The 25,098-nt window shown below is 41.3% G+C and overlaps 1 protein-coding gene across 1 annotated transcript in view; it reads right to left on the bottom strand.

Moving 5' to 3' along the window:
- The window catches only part of slc49a4 (solute carrier family 49 member 4), an 89,692-nt gene that overhangs the window by 53,171 nt on the left and 11,423 nt on the right, over positions 1 to 25,098 (bottom strand). The window contains exons 2-4 of the mRNA XM_061723159.1: positions 24,920 to 25,013; positions 8,355 to 8,632; positions 7,570 to 7,699 (exon numbers count right to left, since the gene is read on the bottom strand). Coding sequence (XP_061579143.1) covers positions 7,570 to 7,699; positions 8,355 to 8,632; positions 24,920 to 25,013 — 502 coding nt within the window. The remainder of the gene's footprint in view (positions 1 to 7,569; positions 7,700 to 8,354; positions 8,633 to 24,919; positions 25,014 to 25,098) is intronic.

A 25,098-nucleotide genomic window follows, 5' to 3' on the forward strand; every position in this document is an offset into this window, starting at 1 on the left:
ATAACATATGAATGAAGTTATTCCCTCTCTGACTAGTATACACTCCCACTGTGTTCTCAAAATTGTTCCAAACACATCCACTTTATTTGTCTATTGTTCACCATGTACGAGTGAAGAACTGGTTTTAACCGCCTCCCCCTTTCCTCACGGTTCTGCACCCGGCCTTTGATAGCTCTATCTCCTCTGAAACACAACTGGGATTCCAGCTCTTATCATGGGATTGCTTGTCATAACACGCATTAAATAGAGCCACAATCACTCTCACAAATTGCCCAACATGCACGGCAACCGAACCAGCTGAAAAATAATGTGGAAAAGGTTTGAAAGACATGGAATCTTGAAACTTTTACAGGGGATTATTAAATATAACATGAGATATCTCAAAAGTGATGGCGTCATCAGCCGTGTACCTGTTTGTCCTTGGCCACCCGGGCTGGAGAGCAACTTTCAAGACTGACGTTTGACCACTGAATGAGGATAATCAATAGGGCTTTGAGCTGGTAACTATTACCTGGAGGGGTGATCTAAACACAATGATAATTTTGCAACATTTGTAGTGCGATCCAGAGTCCTAATGAGATTGCTGCTGTGAGAGCAGGTGTGAGCAGCTGGAAGCTCTCATTAGGGAAAAGATCATTAGCTGGTGCTCAGATCCTGACAGGCTAAATGGATGAGCAGATACATCAATACATAAGGATCCAGCATACTAACTGATTAGTTGGATGGCACCTGCCTTTAGTGTGATGGCCACACAATGTTATCATTTTGTGCGGTACTAATTCTGTCATTGCAGTGTCAGGGATGGCGTAGGGCTAATTAAGCAGATCGGGTTTCATCTAGACACGACCAGTCATCAGTGTTAGGCTGCTCTGGTTTCATGATCGCTGCAAGCTCCAGCTTCATTCTTGAATTGAAATTTTCAAACAATAATAATCAATGATAAATAAATGTAAATAAGAAAACTAAAAAATAAATAAAAACATGCATCCATCATAATTAACATGCTTGAAAAGGAGTAGGAAGAAGTAAAAACGTAATAAATCCTACCCCCTAAACTCTATTTCATACTATTTCTATAAAAAAACAAAAGATATCTATATATGCCTATATATACATATATAACACATACACACACACATATAAATATACACACACACATATAAATACACACACACACACACACACACACACACACACACACACACACAATATGAATATCAATAGTAACATCCTCACACCTATATACACTGATATAAATCTACCCATTTATACATTCACAACTCATAGCGGGAGAGCCCCCCCCCAATAGCAACCTCAAACCCCCTCCTCCCTGTATCTTGTAAAAATCATTTGTTTCTATTTGTTTTTAAACTGGTTGATGCTTGGACGTTGCTTCAGATCCACACTCTGTCTGTTCCATAGCCTTACTTACTCCATTATTTCCCCATATCCAGAATCTTTTCATTGTCATAAGTTCATAGTCATAGTTCGATATTGCTGAATCTTGAAATTTAATGTTTCCCTTAAATCACAAACTCCCATCTTGCATCAAATTGAAATAAACTGACATGGGAACAAAAGTGGAAGACTATGCAACCATTAAAATCTCCAGATTATCATCAGTGGCCGTCTAACCAACATCACAGTTACCAGTGGGAAGTCTGCAGCGAGCCCAGATGATGCTGAAGACGATCCCCGCCGAGCCACAGGCTGTCACCTCTGCTGCTGCCTCTGCTGCTCCTTAACCACACCAGAGCACTTCCTCTCCTCTGGCTGGGAGAATAATTAATTCTTCCTCTACAGATGGCCATCAACAACACTTTTGATATTCTACCTTGATCATTTGTTAAGGAACGTGTGCTTCATGATCTCAAAAACAAAGTGTTGCTATAAAATCTTTGATTTCATAATGATAATAAACGTCACTAATAGTAAATGCCTGTAAAACTCTTGTATGAACACATTCAGTCCATGAAAACATGTGGCCACTGTGCCGTTACATGGTCCATTTCCTCTAGAGATGCACCGATCGATCGGCATCGGCCTGATATTAGAGATGCACCGAATAATAGGCCACTGATGCCCCTATCGGTTTTGATCGGTGATTGGAAAATAATAGTTCAAAGCGGACTGATCTGATGACGTTTATAACAACAAACACCGCCCGCGCAAGCTGTCCTAAGGGGCCGTCGGCCTTGCCGGTATGGCAGTTTTACAATGTCTGAAAAGGACAACAAATTTGCAGTTTGCAAAGTGTGTGCAAAGGAAATACCACGAGGAGGAATGTTACAAAATAATTTCAACACAACGAAGCTGATAAGACATTTGAAAGTTTTTCATCACAAGGAGTATATTGAGTTGCTAAAGTTGGCAATATCGGGATGGGCAGATACTGGTTTTGGAGATCGGTTATTGGTGATCCGCCCTCAAAATCCTGATCGGTGCATCTCTAATTTCCTCACCAGATGATACACATGTGAGGTTTGCAAGGTCACGTGGAATAAGGTTCCTGTTGCTGATCACTGCATCAACACGCAACCAGTCAAACGGCCATAAATTCAAAATCAATTACTTAGATTAAGCTAAAAAGCTCCATGGATATGCAAACTGTTTCATACATTTCCTGGGTTTGTCATTGAAACTAATCAAAATTCACATTGACCACAATCTCAATCTTTCAAATTAAATTGGTTTTCCGACAGTTTTCTATGTTTTGTCTAACTCCTATGAGAATATCCATTGCCACAAAGACTCAAAAAGATATTTATATATTTTCCTGCTCTCTTTCTTCCGTCTCTGCAGGGGCTTCATGTTGCTGCATTAAGATGCAACATGTTGTTCAAACAGGTCACTGGAAAAGTGCCTATCGCAAGTGGAACACAACCCTCCTGGATGGATGGCCTGATTAAGTTGGCCCGTCCGTGTGCATGTTTGTACATCTGTCCAGAATTATGCATTAGGTTTATATCTGGTCGGTGAGTGAAGCCTTGCAAGAGTTAAGCCTCTCTGTACTCGTCGGAGGCCTCTGGAAAGCTTCATGCCATGGCGGAGCCGTTTCTTACTTCAGGGAGGCAGAATGTCGCCAACAAAGCTGGACCAAATACTGGTTGCTAGTGCCCAGCTTTTCTTCTCCGTCCTGCAGCCTTTACTCCCCGGCAACCGCCATGGGTCTCATTCCTTTACAAGACAGGCAAAAGACAGAGCACGCACTCTTGCAGGCAACGCTGCTTCCTGGCGGCCCAGAGGATAAGTACGGCCTTGATGGGAAGTGTGAGAGCGTGTGGAGATGGGGAGCAGACGGATTAGAATAAGTGTGCTTCAATTTTTGCCCCCCCTTTCGTTTTCTCGTGGTAGAAAAGGACAAACAAGGCATGGATTTCACAAACATCCAGGATCCGGTCATAACAAACCATCTCCCCGTCTGTGACCGAAAGCCTCCGGTGTTGAAAAATATTGATTTTCCGATTCTAAATCGATTCTCATATTAATTTCTAAAAATCGATTCGTATGTCTAAAGATCGATTTTTTTTCATCATTACAACTTTTGGTATTTTTTGTTTATGCCCCAAAAAATTATTTTTTGTTGGACACGAGCGTAACTGGTGCCATGTTTTTGCCTTTAAATGTTTAAAGGTATGAAAACATTAACGTTTTCAGTTATAATTGCATAAATTGTCTATATTTAATTACTTTATATACTAAATACACATAAAATGGAAAAAAATTAAAACTGAATGTGGTAAAAACTAGTGTGGGCCCGATCACGGCATTTTCAAAACATCAGTATCAGCCAAAAAAGTATCGGACATACCTAGTTATTAATATTTTTGATATATATTAAATCGTTGTATATATCTTTGCATTTGACGCCACTTCCGGCCGTAAGCGAAACTAACAAGGTTTACATGTTTGAATTGTGAAATGTTCTATCTGTTCATGTTCATTAAGCTGCTGCTATTCATTTCATGCAAATCAGAATGTTGCACTAAGGTTAAGCCAAAAGGTATTTTAATTTTCTTGTGTTTCTGAATTTGACTGGATGTCATTCAACTACCTCTTTTGAAGTTAAATGTATTTATTTTTGTCATTGCACTATTCTGCACTTTTTGTTTTAGTTTACAATTTCATGTTTTTACATTTTGTGGCACCAGTGCTGATAAGCTTTGTTGAAATATATGTCCATGTTGTTCTCCAATGGACAAGAAAAGAAACTTGGGATCATTTAGTTTTAGTCCTCTTTTTTTCTTTTTTTTTTTTTTATTCATTGCCAAAATGTATCTGATCGGAAATGTATCAGAAATTTATCGGGAGCCAAAAAAAGTGATCGGACCGGGAAAAATCTGGATCGGCAGAAACTCAAACTCAAGTGATCGGGAGCTAAAAAATCCTGATCGGGAAAACCCTAGTAAAAACTAAAACCAATTTCATCCGTCTCCGTTTCCTCCCTGGATCCGTTTGATAATTCTGCCCCACGATGTTTCTGTTTGCAGTTTTATTAGCATTCTGGGAGCTGATTGGTCCTTACAGCATCATTAGCTGCCAATACTTGCTGTTGAATCTCAATATAATACTAATATAATGTAGTTCTGCAATTAATATGTTGCAGAACTACAGTCATATAATTCATGAAACAGCTGAAAAAACAGTTATAATAACACTAACCCAAATCAATATCAGAAATCGAACCGAATCAAATCTTGAATCTTGATCGATTCTGAATCTTAAGAATCGGAATCAAATCTATTCTGGACATTTGAATGGATCCCCAGCCCTAATGGAGCGTGTGCTTCTAACTGACCCTGAAAGTGTGGATGCAGTGTTTTCATCAGTGACCCGTATATTATAGCTTTGTAATTAATCCAGAGGGGAAGGCATGAGATGTCTTTGATAGGAGCCAAAGCAGATGGTGAGTGGCAGACTCCTTCATTAAGATTTCCATGTGCCTCTCTGGTGCAAGATTCTGTCACTTTCATTTCTATGGCAAGAGCTGCTCATGGCATCGGCAAATAGGAAATCAAACTCCGCAGAGCAGCAGTTGTGACAGCGTTGTAGTCCAGGCAGGAATATGTTTCTGACTGTTCTCTTGGAGACGGAGCTCAAGTAACTGGAATATAATTAGATTACTATTGAACTGAATGGGACTGTGTAGAACTAGATGGAGTGCTTTGAGATGTCCTCTGTTGTGAATTGGTGCTATATAAATGAATTGAAAAGTTATTTCAAAGAACATATGCAGTATGTTATATAGGCCTGTGTGGAAAAAAATCTATTTTCTGATTCTAAATCGATTTTCATATTAATTCCTAAAAATCTATTCGTATGTCTAAAGATTGATTTTTTTTGTCATCGTTACATTACAACTTTTGGTATTTTTTTGTTTATGCCCAAAAAAGGAATGTTTTGTTGGACACCAGAATAACTACTGCCTAGTTTTTGCCTTTAAATATGTTTAAAGTAGGGGTGTCACGGTACACACAAGTCACGGTTCGGTACGTACCTCGGTACAGGGGTCACGGGTCGGTACTGGTTCGGTACGGGTTCGGTGCAACGGGAAAAAAAATACAAAAAGTCTTGAACCCGGGCTCCTCTACTGCTGCACATGGGCAGAGCCATCTGGGGGCGGAGCATTCTCCATGGGCCTTATGATAGTCATTTTAACGTTCAACAACATCATCCTACCCATCAAACTACATTCATTCTCACTTTTATTGAGCCAAGCCTATAGGCCTATGCTGCAGAAAGCAGAGTAAAGTCACAAACTTCTTCAGAAGAACACACACACACACACACACACACACACACACACACACACACACACACACACACACACACACACACACACACACACACACACACACACACACACACACACACACACACACACACACACACACACACACACACACACACACACACACACACACACACACACACACACACACACACACACACACACACACACACACACCTGACAGCTGTCAATCACATGGCTCTGAAAACTCAGGTAGTCACAGACTGACTCAGTTCATTCTTTGATACAATTTAAATACAAAAAAAACATAACTGGTCTAAATTACACAATCTATTTAGATAGATATAGACACAGCGGTCTATAACATAATTTCTGAGCTCTATAACAGAGAATAGACTCGGCGGTCTCGTTCACAACAACACAAGCTCATTAAAATAGGCAGCTGGTCAAGAAACTGATAAATAAATTATTTATGAAGGTTACACTCACTCACCAACGGTAGTTGACTCTTCCATAACCCAAAATAATCCAGGTAACGTGGAAAACGGGGTAACATTCAAAACTTTGTACAAATTTAGTCCTCTTTTAAACTTTAGCTCTAATCTCCTTCACTGTGACTGTTAAGGCTGATTTATGGTACCGCGTTACACCAACGCAGCGCCTACGGCGAAGGTTGCGCGTCGCCGCATAACCTCGCCGTAGCCTGCGCCGTACCCTATAGCGTATGCTCTGCGTCGATTTAACGCAGAACCATAAATCAGGCTTCACAGCCAATCCGCGTTGGCACACGGCCCTGATGCGTTCAGGACAGTTGTAAATTAAGAATTAGAACATTTTATCGTTATTATAGCCTACAATTTATGATGATATATGAATTGCACATATATTTATTGATATGCACAGACTAGCACACATTTAGGTCTGTAATGGAACGTGACTGTTGATATTTATAAGGGGGAAAAAAAACGATGATTGATTATTTATTTATTTTTATTTTTTTAACTCAGTCAGACGTATTCGCCGTATGACTGCGTGAACCGAACCGTGTCCCCCGTACCGTGACGGGACGGGACGAATACAAATACCGTTACACCCCTAGTTTAAAGGTATGAAAACATTAAAGTTTTCAATAATAATTGCATAAATTGTCTATATTTCATTATTTTATATACTGTCTTGGGGTATTTGCATAAAATGCTAAAAACCAAATTCTCAAAAATTTAAAACAGAAATAGACCGAAAATGGAAAAAATTAAACCGGAATCTAGGAAAGAATAAAACTGATTTCATCCGTCTCTGTTTCCTCCCTGGTCTGTTTGATAATTCTGCTCCACGATGTTTCTGAAAGCAGTTCTATCATCATTCTGGGAGCTGATTGGTCCTTACAGCATCATTAACTGCAATACTTGCTGTTGAATCTCTATATAATACTAGTATTAATATGTTGCATAACTTTTAACGTTTTAATAACACTAACCCAAATCAATATCCAAATCGAATCGGATCAAATCAAATCCTGATAATCGATTCTGAATCTTAAGAATCGGAATTGAATCGATACTTGAACTATAAAAAAAAAAAAAAAAAAAAAAAAAAATCGATCCCCAGCCCTGATGTTATAGTGCATTTAAATCAAGAACCCATGTTGGGTAAACTGAATCGTGAACCAAAAGATGCTCTCAACGGCAGGTTTGCAGTGGTGTTGTTCTGCCTGTGTGCTGTGTATCTGTGGTTTTACCTGTACTGTGTGTATCTGTGGTTTTACCTGTACTGTGTGTATCTGTGGTTTTACCTACACTGTGTGTATCTGGTTTTACCTGAGAAGTCTGCAGATGCTGCTCCGGTAGCTGAGTCTCTGGCTTGCAGCCGCCACGCTGGGAGGCATGGGTGGGCGTGATGGGAAGTACAGTAGCACTGCTGTAAAAAGCACCGCAATCGCAGCCAGTTCTGTCAGGACACAGCCACACATGTAGGTTATTTTCAAAAGGTGCTGTAAAATACTCAGAACAAAATGGCATTCTTAAAAAAAGGTCAATGTGACATCTTCACATCGACTAAATATATCCCCCCGAGAGGAATGGAAAAGCCTGCTGGCCGGGAATATAGAATAAATCTGTCAAAGATTTGCTATAACACTGGTTGATACAGAAGCATATTTCAGTTCAGTTTGGTCATTTCTGGAAACCTTTCACTGTAATATTAATTAAAAAAGAAATCAGGACGCATCCTATATCCTGTCGTTTTTTATTTCATGATCTCAATTCTTTTAATTCATAAACTGTGTTTGCTTTGTCCTTCAAAAATGAATAATACTACCTTAGATTAAACAAAGCCACATGCTCGATCTGTTACAGCAAGCTTGTTTCTCTTTTCATTGTGCTTTTAATTTTCTGAATCAGTTAAGCATAACAGTCCCAGCAAGCTATTTTTCAGAGGCGTTTCAGTTTTAAGGGTTATAACTGAAACTATTTGCGTCCGTGCAAAAGTCCTGGCCCCCTTTGCCTGATTGCATTTCTGTCCCTAGACAGGGGGCTGACATTGTGTCAAAATGATGCATTATCGATCCACCGTGCCATCGGTGGTTCTCCCAATCTGTTAGTACCTGCATACATAACCAGCTGGATCCTGTCCTGGATGGAGCTGCTGAAAACGGACGCCGCTGCTGCCATGGTGGTGGCGGGCTGGGAGTCGTTGGGAGCGGGAACAACGAGAGGGCCCACGACGAAGGAAGTAGCGCCGCCCAGGTAGGAGAAGAGGGAGGCCACGGCCGTCGCTGTGGCCCTCTGGTCGGGGGCGAACCACGTGGTGGAGAGGAACGGCCCGGCGCTCATTATGGTCGGCCCAGCTAAACCGTTAAGAAACTGGCCTCCGTGGATCAGCCTGCAGACACAAAAAGGGGGAAAAAAATTAGAATTCAAGTCATTCAATTTCATTGGGGAAGATACTGTATTAATGTATGCTGTTAAATAAACATGACTGTAGCAATGAGCATCTCATCAGTGCATTTATGAGGTCAGAAATAAACAAATGCAGTAAAAATGCCTTTTTCCATCTATTTGATGATAAAATCACTGGTGCAAGAAAAAGAAACTGTCACTGGCCACGGTTACGTGATGTTTTTTAATTTGGAATTAATTATTGCGAATTAAATAATTCAGAATTAAACTATTTTCCTTCGAGTTTACATGGAAATAGTAATTCCGAATTGAGGTTTACATGGAAAACACGTTTGATCGGCTTTATCTAATTCCTCTACAGGTCTGGGGGTTGGGAAGGTTCTGATTGGATAGGGGGCGGACCGGAAGTTAAACTACCGGAAGTTGTAGTTTACTTAGCCGCTACAACTTTGAAAAACTCACAATTTTGATGTTTCCTGTTTCCATGTGTTCTTTTAATTATTTCCAGGTCCTCCAAGCTATTTATTAAATAAATGGTCTCTGATCTTGACCAGCGTTTACTGCGAGCTGCATCTTGAAACTTTGTTTGGAAAACCAGCCCAGCGTGGAATATAAGTGTCATGGAGACAGACGGGGGAGGGAACGAGCAGAAAGAAAGACCGGAATTAATTTAAAGAGGAATGAGTGTATACATGATCGCGGAATTATTCTATTCGGATTTAAAATCGGGATAAACTTAAACTTAAGCCACTTAATTCGGAATTAAAGGGGACCTATTATGGCATCTAATACCTATTTTAAACAGGCCTTGAATGTCTTAAAAACAAGCTTTTGATTGTTTTTGCTAAATAAATTAGAAATTCAGCCTCTAAACCATGTCTTTATCTTCCCATTCTCTAACCTCATTATCTATGCAGGATTCTGAGTGGGCGGGGCTATGATAATGAGGCTCTGTGCTGATTGGCTGCCTGAATGACGCGATACACCGCTACGAAAAAATGGAGGAAGCTCCGGCGGAGTTAGTTGTGCGCGTGGTTTCACGCATCGGAGGCCAACCTATGGAAATCACTCCCGTCGTTACGTAACGACAGGAGCAGAATCTTATTGTCTCGTAGATCCACATCACACTGGACGATCATCCAGGCGGCTATACAGACACTGCAGAATCTGGTTGCTTTCCTCCTTCTCTGAGTTGGCAGGCTGAGGGGAGACCACTTTATCAGAATCAGAATCGTCTTTATTGGCCCGGTTCGAACATTGTCCAACAAGGAATTTGACTCTGTTTATTTCGCTCTTTAGATTTAAAGAATATCAGTAAATAAACAAATGTGGCACTTATTGACATATATACAATTAAAGAACTGAAGGTGCAGCAGGATGAGGTAGAAAAAATGAGGGCTCTGAATAAAATAACATATATACAATTATACAAAAAAGTGAGAGGTGCAGCAGAGTGAGGCAGACATGATTATTGCCGGAAGGTGCATTGTTACAGCAGGTAACTGCTATTATTGTTATTGCACGTGATTGGTTTCTCTGAGACTCTATTAATTGTGAGAGTTCATCAGAGCAACAGCTTGGGGGAAGATACTGTCCTTGTGTCTGGAGGTTTTTGCGTACAGGGTTCTGTACAGGGCTCTGTAGCGCCGTCCAGAGGGGAGGAGTTTAAACAGTCTGTTTAAACTCCTCCCCTCTGACATATATGTTAAAGCAAGAGAAAACCTGTTTTTCATAATGGGTCCCCTTTAAGTTTAATTCGGAATGGCCATTGTCATTCGGAATTAGTTGTTTACATGGTCATTTTTTACTCATTTTAAATCAGATTTAATTTTAACTCTGAATTAAAGAGGAATTAAACTTCCCATTTAAACACCCTCTATGTGAGAGGATTAGAGCAGCAACCCTGCTCTGGAGAGTCCAGATGTGAGTTTCTCTGATGCCCCCAGAGGCTCCGCCGTCACCGGCCCCTCCGGACCCGTCTGGCTGAGACAGCGAGCCACTGGAGATATCTCTCAGCTGATTGATTGTCTGTAAGCTCGGTAAAGACACCATTCAAGTCTGAGCCTGCTCAGTAGGGAGACGAGAAGACCGGCAGGGAAACAGAGGGGGAACGAGGCGGAGGGAGAAAATAAGAGGGAAGGCAGGGGACAGGAGGAAATTCTGCATTGGGTATTCAAAAATATTTAGTATATTTTCCATCGGATTGCAAATTTGACAGCTAAGAGACTCTGCTGATTGTCCCTGAAAATGAGCCAAGTGCTGAAGAGGAGAACTGAATCTTTGGAGTTATACCAACTTAACCTTTATATTCATTAAGATTTTGTTTTGATTAACTATGTCACACATTATGTGATTTAAGTATATTTTAAGATGATTGCGTATGACAAGTGTGACAAATGTGATACACGTCTAAGCTTTTAAGACTTGAAATACTATTCCGTATCTGAATTTAAACTTCAAAATTCAAAACATAAATCTATGAGAGCTTCTGTTAATTCAACATTGGTCGTCAGCAAACAGACCAACGCCCTGGGGAGGATGACAGCAACGTTTAAAGTGGGCACACTGTGAAATGCGTCACAGTGGAGCACAAAGAGCCGTGCTCAAGTCTTACACGCTCTTACAACGGATATCAAACGTCCACAGATCCTCACTGCACTGCAGCTTCTTAAAATATAAAAGACAGAAACGGCAACACCAATGTCAGAATGTTCATCTTTCATGGGATTTTCCAACTACGGAGTATTAGGGCCATGCAGGAGAAAAAATATTTGAGAGGGGAAGATTTTTTTTCATTGTGCACTCTGAGAAAAAAGTCAAAATGTGGAGAAATAAGTCGAAATGTCGAGATTAATGTTGAAATACAATTTCAAGAATAAAGACGAAATTTCATGAATAAAGTCGAAATTTTGCCTTTTTTCCCCTCAACATTTCAACTTTATTCATGAAATTTTTTTCTTGAAATTGTATTTCAACATTAATCTCGACATTTCGTGCATAATGAAAAAAAAAAAAAAAAGTGCATAATGAAAAAGAAATCTTCCTCCTCTAAAATATTATTTTATTTTTCTCCTGCCTGGCCCTAATACTCTAATGCCCTAATACTCCATATCCAACAACCAAAAATCCAGGGAAAAGTAATAATTAAGGACAGCTTTGAAAAGAAATAATAAAGTACCATCAAGTGCTTGCATAAGGCTACACACCTGTTTATAATGGGGGTCTACCTGCCCTCAGACTTTACCAGTACCATTCACAATTGGGCTAAATCAAATGCACTTGTCATTAATTAAAGACATTCTGATTAAAAAACAAGATAAAAGCCAGCTGTTACTAAAGTATATGCTGGAATGCTTGGGGTTGCATGTTGGGATTTCACATTCCAACATTTCAAACGACTTCAAAGACTTGGGAACTCAAACTCTTAGAGCGGCCTGGTCAACGCTCTGACATCAATCCCATTAAAAATCTATAGAATAACCTAAAAAAATAAAAAAGAGCCATCAGAGCCTATATCCACATTTGGAAGAACTTTTTTCCTATGAATCTTGGATAGAACTCCTAAGTCTAGATGTTTGAAGTTAATAGAGTAATAGTCACAGCACTGAATACTAAAATAAAGGAAAAAAGATGCTTGAATAAAATATTAGTTGAGAGAGAGTTTGGATGTATCTAATCAAACATGGGTAGGGTTTCCTTTATTTAAAATAAATATTCATTATTTCCCAGTTTTAGTTTGTGGGTATATTGCAGTAAAGAGGGAACAGGTGTGACATTAAGGTTGTTATTTCTGTCTTTTCATGAGTTTGTACATCCACTGGAACTGCAGGAGGTTTTCAACACAAGGAATGACCTGATTATGTATCTCTTGGCATGAATATTATCAGGGTTTTTTTTCCCGTTTTCTTATTTAATCATCTGTGTTGATGTATAAAGTGAAAATCTCTGACCCCTCTGCACCTTTTGTTATACTTGATGAGTGAACTTTGCAGGATGGATGAAACACCACTGCAAACAGCGCTGTTTCATTTTGTCTTATGCGTGACAGAAACAACCACTAAACTGTATCTTTAGCAAAATAGTTGTTTAATTCTCACTGTAAGTTCAGCATACCATCACAAATATTTTATAATATATTGATCGGTGACTACCTTGTAACTCTGTGGTTGGGGTTTGAACTGCACATGCTCACATCAGGAACCTGGTTAATGTGTTCATCTTTTTTAGTATCCCAACCTCAGACAACCAGGCTGGAATATTCAGCTCTCAAAACCTTTAGAAGAGCCTCATCCAGGAATCCACAATTAAATTGCCGACCCCTATTTCAGTGGTGCATCAAAAACATCTGAACAGTTCTGACGCCACAAACAGAACAAACTTCAGCAGCGCAGGTGTGAGATGTAAGAAGCATCATTGCAGCAATCAGTGGCCTCTCTCTTCAAAAACAACTGAAACTATTTAAGTTGCCTTTTCCAATATCACCCTTTCATGGCAAAAAGTACAATTTTGTTGAAGCATTAAAAAAAACCAAGTACACATATTTCATAAAAATTAAAACAAAAGGCGTATCACATTAGTGGCAACCCTACATTTGGCTGCTGGTATGCAAATGGCACAAAGCAGCACATATGACAATGAATATGTCATTTAAAGAGGCCATACTAACTTTTTTTCCCTAGTTGCCATTTCCCTGAGTGTGTTACATAACTTTGTAGAATATAAGTCTGCACATTTACAAAGTCCACATCAGAGGGAATTATTGTTTCAAATGACATAAACTGCTTTTAGGCGGAAACACCTTACTAGCAGTCCATTAAAATGCTTTCCAACAGCACTTGTAACTTGTATTTCCCCATCATATTACCAAGGGAGATGATTTTAACTGTTGTCTTTGAACAAAACCTGAATTTCTCTGTTATTTTGCAAAGTACACATATTTTTCTATAATATAGCATCAGTGACAATAATATAAACAGCTTCTTCTTGTTAAAGCTGCATTATAAAGCCAAACAATTGCAGCCAAACAGGCGTGATTGAAAGTGTAAACAAAACTGGGAGGAGAGCTTTTAAAAGTTGCTCTCACTGTCTATTAGATCTCAGGCAGAATATGACCAGAGAAAGCCTTTAAAATGCCGGTGGATGTGGATGGATGGTGACTAGCAGGGCCATGAGAGATGACAGGAGGAAGCTGCACTGAGGCCGGAGAGGCGGAGAGATGGAATGAACAGCTTTTTCAGTGAGTGATGATAGATCGCTGCAGATGACCCTCTCTGACTGCTCAGATTGAGAATGAAACATTGAAATCTGTTTGTGGCAAAAAGAAAAAACTTGGTTGCCTGGGCTTAAAAGCTCATTTTGGTGTAAAAAAGAAAAAGCATAGACCAGGGGCTCTAGAGCTTTTTAGCGCCGCCCTGGTGGCTCCTGGAGCTTTTTCAAAAATGTTTGACCTTTTTTTTTCCTTTTTTTTTTCTTCCTTTTTAATCTCGACATTTGGACTTTTTTCCTCGACATTTGGACTTTTTTCTCGAAATTTTGACTTTTTCCACGAAATTTTACTTTTTTCTCAACATTGACTTTTTTCTCAAGATTGTACTTCAACATTAATCCCGCCATTTCGACATTTCGACTTTTTTCTCGAAATTTCAACTATTTCCTCGACATTTCAACTTTTTTCTCAATATTTCGACCTTTTTCTCGAAATGTTGACTTTTTTCTCAAAATTTTAACTTTTTTCTCGACATTTCGCCTTTCGCCTTCATTCTAAGGCTTATATAAGACTTTTCTTTTTTTGTGGCTCCAGATATATTTGTTTTTTTTGTGTTTTTGGTCCAATATTTACATATAAATATTTACACATTTTAGGTTGCCGACCCCTGGCATAGACCAATCCAATCGTTTCTTAAAAACTCCATAACAGCTGTGGTCAAGGTGATATAACGGCCTACAGGATCCACAGTGTCGGACAGCGAGTCCCATCCACCTGATTAACAGCTAATCACGCAGCCGGTCTGTATCTCAAAACATCAGACAGACAGGTGGAGAAATATTAAGATTGCAAGATAACACAGAGAATGCATGAAAACGCAGGAGAATAAAAAGGGATCCAAAGTTGGCCTCTTCAATTTGAGATTAAAGCTAATCACAGCAAGGTCTAATCAGTGAGCAGTGATTCAAACACTGATCCTTGATTGAACTCCTCAAATCCCATTGACCTGCTCGTCTTTATAGCTCTTTCAACGCGGCGACACAAAGCAGAGAGGAAGCTGCACCGGTCAGCATTCGCACGTTCACAGCTCCCTTTGAATTGCTACAAAAAAGGGATCTTATACCCCAAAAAACAAAAAGGCTGTTTGTTTCCTCGATGATAATCATAACCCGAAATAATTGCCTTTCAAACATGAAAAGCCACGAGGAAAAAACAGATCTGCAGGAGGTTTTTGAAGGACTGTCTCTGTTTGTAAACCTGGATAATTGTCGCCACTTGTTTACCGATCAAAGGAAAGCGGGACCCTTCAATGCAGCGTTTGCTTGTTTGTGTAATGGCCTTGACCTCCACGATTTAGCATTTGGGAGCCAACTAAACCTGCTCCTTTTGTTAAAAAGTCCCTCCTTTGTTTCAGGTTATCTAAATCTTCTCAGCCTACGTGTCTGAGGGAAAAAGGCACTTGTGAGAGACACACTGCAGTTGCATATGTAACTGAACAAAGCTCTTTCTTTCTGGTACCACATCACTTTCAACACTGCAAAGCAAAGAGGGACATCTACTGGCCATCCGGGGAAACTGCCTTATGTTTGGGCTTTTTCTTCCTTCACTGATAATCCGGTATGTCATCCATTAAAACATGACTTCAATAGCTGTGACCTATTACATTTAGTATGCAAATTAAACTGAACTGTGTCACACTAACATTTGCTGTGTGATTAATGTTATCTTAACGTTTACCATGCTTTCTTGATTTCCCCTTTTAACTGTGAATCCCAAGAGCTGAAGGTCGCGGCTGCAGCGGATGACCCTATAAAAGCAGAAACACCGGGCCGCTCTTCTCGTTTTTAGCTCCAGCTCATCAGGCAACGAGGAATATATGTCCGCTGTTGTCCAGCTTATTCAGATTCAGGGTATTTGAGACTGAAGCAGGAGGTTATGGGCTGACCAGTCACTCACATGATTCAAAAATGTCAATTTTCAGTTTCAACCGATAATCTTGCTCTCACCACATTCAGGAATGGAAAAAAGAGGAAGAGGTTACTTGCGCCAACTTTCCATTTGACTCTAATTTCTCTTTTTCAGCGCAGAAGCTGCTTTTCTTTGGCATTTAAGAAGTAGGAAAAATAATGTGCAACGTTTAAGACGTATTAGCCATAATGACCCAATCTCTTCAGAACCAGGAGACAACTGGATCACCTTTGGGACATTTCTGAAGATGTTCAGTCACAATCTATCAGATAATAATAATAATATAATAATAAAATGTATTTACATAGCACCTTTCTTAACAAAGTTACAAAGTGCTTCGCAAGAACAATAAAATACATTGAGATAAAAATACAGTGCATAGTGGATAAGAACATAAGACAGCAATAACCAATTACCGTATTTTCGCGACCATTCGGCGCACCGTGTGGAAAGGCGCACCCTCATTTTTGGATTTAAAACATACATATGGCGCACCGACCCAAAAGGCGCAGTCTACAGAGCAGAGCTGCACACACGCGTGCCGCAAAACACGCCGGCCGGAAAACACACACACCCGCTGCAGAACGCACACACATGCAGAACGCACACACAAGCACACAAGCGCTTATTTAAAAAATAGAGCGGGAGCAAAACCTCTGTTTCTGCATTAAAGAGCTCCGCTAATTCAGCTGCGCCAGTCCGAATTTCCTCGGTGTCAGTCACTTTCTGCACAACAGTAAATAAACTTTTCATACCCCGTTGTGCGGATCCTCCACCGCGCAGAGCCCGTCTCTCCCCAGCGGGGTGGAGCAGCGCGCGTCACAGCGGCTTTAACCGGGAATGTGACCTGTTCCGACCGGCTGGGACCGAAGCCACCCACCTGTATGGGAGTAGGGGCTCCCGGGGAAAGACCAGCGGCATTTCGGCCGGATCTGCCCCGGGGATGGTGCGCCCTGGCCCGGCAAACCCGCGGCGGGAGCCTGGCGGCTCCTGAGCGCATCCTCTGCATCTTGGTTAGGCTACCAGAGATCAAACCGACAGATTTGCCTGAAAATCTCGCAGGGTGAAGTTGTTCCGACCTGGGACAGACCCCTGAATAAATAAAAGGTAAGAAAATAAACGTTTCATACCCCGTTGTGCTGCGTTGTGCTGCGGATCCCGACCGCGGCGGTCCCGGGTCCCGCGTCCCGCGTCCCGGGTCCCGCGTCCCGGGTCCCGGGTCCCGCGTCCCGCGTCCCGGGTCCCGCGTCCCGGGTCCCGCGTCCCGGGTCCCGCTCCGCGCTGGTCCCGGGTCCGCTCCCCGTCTGCTCCCCCGCGCTGGACCCGCTCACACACGCGCTGTCGGGGAGCCGGTACCAGGGTTTGTATCCGACAGGAGCTCCAGTCCGAATTTCCAGACCTGTCTCGGCCACCTGATCATCATCATCCCTTCATCCAGCCCCCCCCTTTCCATTCGTCCTTATAATGACTCCGGCTGGAAACGTCTTATGCAAAGTTTTTCTTTTAAAAATCACCATAGGTTTCTGTCCATCAGCTGCGCCAGTCAAGCGCTACATAAATGAGAATCTGTGTGTCGCGCCGCGAATACACACCCGCGCATGTCGGGGTCCGGTACCGGGTTTGTAACCGACAGATTTGGCTGCAAATTTCGGAGGGTGAAGCTGATCAGACCTGAGACAGACCCCAGAAATCTCTGCTCGCAAAGCGGCCGGGAACCAGGTCGATTGGACCGCTTGGGGAACCAGGAAGTCGGGTTGCAGCAGCGCCCATCACCGCGCTGCTCCAGCCGCTGCTTTAACCGGGGAAAGTCACCGGTTCCGACATGCAAAACACACGCGCGCTGCAGAACAAGTGTGCTTATTTAAATAGAGCGGGAGCAAAACTTAGTTTGATTGTATTTTATTTCACTTTACACATCAAGCAAATCCTTAAAAGTTTTCATCTTCTGTTTCGCATTAAACAGCTCAGTGGATGGTCTCATTCAGATTCACCCGCCCCCTTCTCCCTTTACCGTTCTCATGGCCGGCCTTACATTACCGTAATTCAGGTAATAGACACGGCGCACCGTTTCTTAAGGCGCCCGGCACATTTAAAAAAAAAAAAAAAAAAAAAAGTTGCGCCTTATGGTCGCGAAAATACGGTAATAGCAATATTCACACCACAATAAAAGCTTTTGTAAAAAGGAATGTTTTTAGTAAAGATTTAAAGGCAGTGGGGGATTTAGCTGACCTGATCTCAGCAGGTAAAGAGTTCCAAAGTTTGGGGGCCCAGACTGATGTCATCAGGATAATGTGTAATAGTTAGTCTTTGTGTTTAGAAAACTGCACTCAAGTAAGTTATCTTTATGTTCTAGCAAGAGCATAGAAAACAAAATTGCTAGATTCTAATTCACCAATTTTTCATGAGAATTTGGTGGTGAACTTTGCACCCCGCCACTTTTTTGATACATTTTTTTTTCTTAAATCATTATCCATGCGCCCTTCACTAATTGCCTACTGAAAACATTTTGTGGCCACACTAATTCATTACATAAACACGAGTCTAAACATAGTCAGCAGTCTCTGATAATAAGTTTGGTTTGTACATGTATCAAACAAGTTAGCACAAACTGGTGTAAGTAGACTCATGTGAGGGGTCATCCCTCAAAATCTGAGGTAATGGGGAAAAAAAAACACTAACACGGAGAAACAACAAATCGATTTTTCCAACGGAGGTACTAATTTGACTAATTTCTTTCTAATATACATTAACAAAAGCTTCCCGTTTTACTGAAATGTGACCTATGTCTCTACGAGCCATTCATTCCACTAATGGTTTTCTTACTGCTGCCCCGGGAGTCACAGATAAAGAGATTGAGAAACAAAATTGATTTATCTGCAATCTGAGAGACAAAATTGTTTTCAAAAAACCACAACTCCATGGAGTAAAAGTGATGTGTGACTCATTACATGGAAATGCAGTTTCCATGATGAATTGATTGTTTTAGGGCATATACTTCCTCTTTGAGGATTCACATATTACCTATTATACAGGACTGTCTCAGAAAATTTGAATATTGTGATAAAGTTCTTTATTTTCTGTAATGCAATTAAAAAAAACAAAAATGTCATACATTCTGGATTCATTACAAATCAACTGAAATATAGCAAGCCTTTAATTATTTTAATATTGCTGATTATGGTTTACAGTTTAAGTTTAAGATTCCCAGAATATTCTAATTTTTTGAGATAGGATATTTGAGTTTTCTTAAGCTGTAAGCCATGATCAGCAATATTAAAATAATAAAAGGCTTGCAATATTTCAGTTGATTTGTAATGAATCCAGAATGTATGACATTTTTGTTTTTGTAATTGCATTACAGAAAATCACAATATTCTAATTTTCTGAGACAGTCCTGTATACCTACTTTTAAAAAGGCACATAACTGAAATAACCGTTTCTGTTTCTTTGCTTTACCATCACCTTGCTTTCACAGTGAGGTCATAAGCAAAACTGGAAATGAAACACAAAGAATAGCAGGTTTACTTTTCCAGTGATGCTGTGTCAATGTGCCGTCTGATAGGGAAGGAAACTGGTATCAAGGACGAAAAAGGCATTATTCTACAAAGTACAGGAGGTTCTTTCAGAATTGAGATGAGTGGCAGTCGTATTCACTCAGCCGGTCCCACAGCGCAGCTGCACTTCTGCACCAGGGAGGAGGATTCTGAGTGATTACAAGTGAATATAGCTGTATGCAGGATCGCTCGTGTCCTTAGAGGTCACAATAATATTGCCTGATGTCAGAAAAAAATTATGGAGTAGTTACATCGTTTCCTCGGGGTGACACTTCCTCTCACCCAGAGCCAAATTTGAGGGTGCGGTAAAAACGTTGTTGATCAACAGAGATCAGGACACAGCCTGTCGATGCCTGACAGCCCTTTGACGAATGTATTAGTCCCACCCAAGAAACTGATTGGCTAATCATTCAATCTCTGTGCTTCTCAATGGACCGGTTCCCTCTGCAGCTCCATGTCATGTTGCCAAATGAATCAGTCTTTTTGTGAATACAAACCAATTCAAAAGGTCAAGACTCAAAGACACACTGGGAGCTCCGATTGCATGCCGTTATCCAATCATCCAACCATGCCAGCGTCAATGCAGAGAGACGTTCATGTCTGCATGATGTTTAACACCGCAGCTCTTCAGATCAACATGTAAACACTGTCATTCTGGATGTGTAAGCTTTTGATATTAAATGTGCCATTTTTTTTTTTCTCTGAAAAGTTGTTGTTTTTTCTGAAAAATGGCAGAAAATTGTCAATAAATAAATGATTAAATTGAACTCTGCAAATCCTGATGCTATTCAGGGCAGCTTGGATCCGGGACGTTCATCTTCTGCACCCAGCGCTGCGTCAGCCAGCTCTCCTGATATTGGTGAAGCTAAGCTAACAGACAATGGGGCTGTCATGCTACACAGAACCACTTGATAACGCGTCCTGACTCCTCTTTCCCCCTCATAACTCAGCTTCAGGCCCTGGGGAGACAATCACAGCCCTTGGATTTACACGACACAGCGCACGGTAAAGCCGCGTTTATACTTGCAGTTCAGAACGCGTACGCGAGACGCAGGATACGCGTGACGTCACGTCTCGCGTATCCTGCGTATCCTGCGTACATTTGACGCGTCGACGTGCACGTTCTCAAAAAGACACTGAACGCGTACGCGACCTGCAGTTCTCGCTCTGGCCGCTAGTATCGCTGTTCCCGGTCTGATCCCGGCTGGCACGATTATGCTGCTCTCCCCTGGATAAAGTTCCCCGTGCATATATTTATGCAATATTTAACTTCCCCCCAGGGTTTCCGTTGTCCGGTAAAATATGCCGAAGTCCGGTATTTTATAATCTCTCCGGTCAAAATACTCACTGGTGCTGCGGGACTAGAGTCCCCGGGAGTACCGCGGATGGCGAGCCCCGGCCGCCGAGCCCCGGCGGAGGTACGCGCCGAGCCTCGGTGCCTCCCGGAGCCGGGAGGAAGCGGAGCCGGGAGCCAGGAGTCAATTGACGGGACTTATTTTATTTTAAATACTCTGTTTTTCAATAAAAATACTATTGAATGACTTGGAATCATATTAGGAACAATACATTTTTTGACCATGTTAATCTTTCTTATATATTGACATCTACTTCTCCATATGAACCTAAAATTAACTGGATTTATTGTTTCGTCATTCTTGTTGAGATGGGTGAGGAGAATGCTGGATAAATTAGTCTGGAAAGACTATCCACTTTTGATAATAAGCAATAATAATAAGATAAGATAAAATAGTCCTTTATTACTCCCTCAACGGGGAAACTCACGTAGCAGAAGTACACACACACACACACAGGGAAGGGGGTAAAACAGTAATATAAATAAGTAATACACATTAAAAAAAGAGTAATAATAATAATAATAATGTTATGGTTTTCTTTAGCTTCCTTCTAGGCACCCAGAGCTTTACAGAGATCATTATTCATTCACACACATTCTCCCCGGTGGTAGCTCCGTCTGTAGCCGCAGCTGCCCTGCAGACTGACGGGAGCGTGGCTGCCATATCGCGCCAAACGGCCCCTCCGACCACCACAAACATTCATACACACTCATACACATTCACACGATGTTATAATCTCCTACATCATCCAATATTGTCCTGTAAAAGTGTTCGTTTTTCTAATCTGCTACCGCTGCTGCTGCTACTACTTCTGCTACTTAATATAAGTAGCTTTTCCAACTGTTGCTCTGCTTACTGCCCCCTATCGGTCACCATCGGTATGACAGGCTCTACTCGGGTGGTACGCGACGTACGCAGTGGAGCATGAACAGACACAAAGCAGGCTACGCAGGCTACGCAGGTTACGTGCGTAGAGTATATTTCCGGCTTAAAGGTCCCGTGGGATGGAAAACCAGGTTTACCTTGGGATACTCTAATAAAGATAGGTTGGCCAGTCAGACCAACATGCAGTGAAACTCAAATCCTATTATCACTTTCTTCATATGCTAATTTCACAATTTAAATATTTCGCTGAAAAATGATACAATATGCAACGTGTTACGAAACACATTAAATCGACTTTTTGATATGCCTCCAAACTTGACACACGGTGGGCTCAGCCATGTTGCTCAGGAGGCCAAGGGGAACACGCCTACTGTATGTCAATAAAAGTTAGCGTTGGTTAGGAGCTACCAGCTCCTACAGCGGATCCCTGACCCAAACATCTGCAGAGCCGCTGGCAGAAGTTTAAAATTTGAAAATACCGTTTAACATGTTGACTTGATGGTGAAATTAAAAGTGACTGTTGCATTAAGCCGATCCAGGGTTACTACAAATGTCTGGTTACTTCACTAAGCGCGGTAACATGACTATTACGGATGACAAAGTGATAATGGCTAGCCATTGGCTGGGTCGTACGGAAGAGTATTAGGGCCATGCAGGAGAAAGAATATTTGAGAGGGGAAGATTTTTTTTTTCTTGGAAACTTCGAGAAAAAAGTCAAAATGTCGAGATTAATGTTGAAATACAATTTCAAGAATAAAGTCAAAATTTCAACTTTATTCACGAAATTTTTACTTTTTTCCTGAACATTTCGACTTTATTCTTGAAATTGTACTTCAACATTAATCTCGACATTTCGACCTTTTTCTCGAAGTGCACAAAAAAAATATTCCTCCTCTAAAATATTTCTATTTTTCTCCTGCCTGGCCCTAATACTCTTCCCTAGAGTTGTCATGGATGTGAAATCAAATAATTGAGACACAAACAGCTTTGGGAGCCAGGCGGTAAATACAGAGGGTTGCAAAAGTATTCACCCCCCTTGAACTTTGTGACCTTTTGCCACATTTCAGGCTTCAAACATAAAGATATAAAACTGTAATTTTTTGTGAAGAATCAACATCAAGTGGGACACAATCATGAAGTGGAACGAAATGTATTGGATATTTCAAACTTTTCTAACAAATAAAAAACTGAAAAATTGGGCGTGCAAAATTATTCACCCCCCTTAAGTTAATACTTTGTAGCGCCACCTTTTGCTGTGATTACAGCTGTAAGTCTCTTGGGTTATGTCTCTATCAGTTTTGCTCATCGAGAGACTGAATTTTTTGCCCATTCCTCCTTGCAAAACAGCTCGAGCTCAGTGAGGTTGGATGGAGAGCGTTTGTGAACAGCAGTTTTCAGTTCTTTCCACAAATTCTCCATTGGATTCAGGTCTGGACTTTGACTTGGCCATTTTAACACCTGGATATGTTTTTTGTGAACCATTCCATTGTAGATTTTGCTTTATGTTTTGGATCATTGTCTTGTTGGAAGACAAATCTCCGTCCCAGTCTTAGGTCTTTTGCAGACTCCATCAGGTTTTCTTCCAGAATGGTCCTGTATTTGGCTCCATCCATCTTCCCATCAATGTTAACCATCTTCCCTGTCCCTGCTGAAGAAAAGCAGGCCCAAACCATGATGCTGCCACCACCATGTTTGACAGTGGGGATGGTGTGTTGAGGGGGATGAGCTGTGTTGCTTTTACGCCAAACATAACGTCTTGCATTGTTGCCAAAAAGTTAGATTTTGGTCTGATCTGACCAGAGCACCTTCTTCCACATGTTTGGTGTCTCCCAGGTGGCTTGTGGCAAACTTTAAACAACACTTTATATGGATATCTTTAAGAAATGGCTTTCTTCTTGCCACTCTTCCATAAAGGCCAGAATTGTGCAGTATACGACTGATTGTTGTCGTATGGACAGAGTCTCCCACCTCAGCTGTAGAGCTCTGCAGTTCATCCAGAGTGATCACGGGCCTCTTGGCTGCATCTCTGATCAGTCTTCTCCTTGTATGAGCTGAAAGTGTAGAGGGACGGCCAGGTCTTGGTAGATTTGCAGTGGTCTGATACTCCTTCCATTTCAATAATATCACTTGCACAGTGCTCCTTGGGATGTTTAAAGCTTGGGAAATCTTTTTGTATCCAAATCCAGCTTTAAACTTCTCCACAACAGTATCTGGGACCTGCCTAGTGTGTTCCTTGTTCTTCATGATGCTCTCTGCGCTTTAAACGGACCTCTGAGACGATCACAGTGCAGGTGCATGTAGACGGAGACATGTTTACACACTGGTGGATTCCATTTATCATCATTAGTCATTTAGGTCAACACTGGATCATTCAGAGATCCTCATTGAACTTCTGGACAGAGTTTACTCCACTGAAAGTAAAGGGGGTGAATACTTTTGCACACCCAATTTTTCAGTTTTTTATTTGTTAAAAAAGTTTGAAATTTCCAATACATTTCGTTCCACTTCATGATTGTGTCCCATTTGATGTTGATTCTTCACAAAAAATTACAGTTTTATATATTTATGTTTGAAGCCTGAAATGTGGCAAAAGGTCACAAAGTTCAAGGGGGGTGAATACTTTTGCAACCCTCTGTATGTTTATTTCTACTCTAAAATTGACATTTTAACGTGGACTTAATGGAGACTGCCTTGCTTTTAGAGCCAGTTGAGGAACAGCAACAAATCTTAGTTCCACACGATGTAAAATAGTTGCCGTCTGATTGGCGCTTGCTTTGGACACGTACAGTAGCGTCACTGTAAACCAATCAGCTCGCAGCTCATTCACACTGCCGACAACCAATCAGGGCAGAGCCTACTTAATTATTAATGAGCATACCTGTGATTAGAGGGCCATTCACAGGGATGGTATTGGGGTGTGTAATGAGGTCAGTGACTCAAGTCGGGTACATGCCATACTCTATTTAGATCTATTTAGACACCCCACAGACTCAATGGCCCCTTGTTCTTCACCCAGGGAAAGTATCAGGATCTAATCTCAAAGCACCTGAAAATAGCCTGAGCTATTGAGGGTGAGGTCTAAACTTTGGCAAGCAGCTGTCTTTTTCAGTAAAACTGAATAACATATAAGACCCTAAACTGGCCGAGGCATGCCTTTAAAATAAGTATGCTAAATAAATCCAGTTATATAAAATATGGATGGCTTGTGCCTGCACTGCACCTTGAGTCCTCTGCCTTTTTCCCAGAGCCTTCAAAAGTTTATCACTTGAACCATCTGCTAGAGCGACTTGTATGAGTCTTACCATCGCCTGAGGTGCTGGTCGGTCACTGGGATGCTGCGTAGAGCCGCTCCTAGCAGCATGAAGAAGGCGGAGAGGAGAAGGGATGCCCGCAAACCTGGGGGAGACAAACGCATAAAGTAAGCAGGGCTGCGGTCGCTGCTCTGAACAACTCATACAAACTAGTGGTGACCACAATTTAC

Source organism: Cololabis saira, chromosome 6, assembly GCF_033807715.1.
Source record: "Cololabis saira isolate AMF1-May2022 chromosome 6, fColSai1.1, whole genome shotgun sequence".
In the NCBI taxonomy this organism is placed as follows: Eukaryota; Metazoa; Chordata; class Actinopteri; order Beloniformes; family Belonidae; genus Cololabis; species Cololabis saira.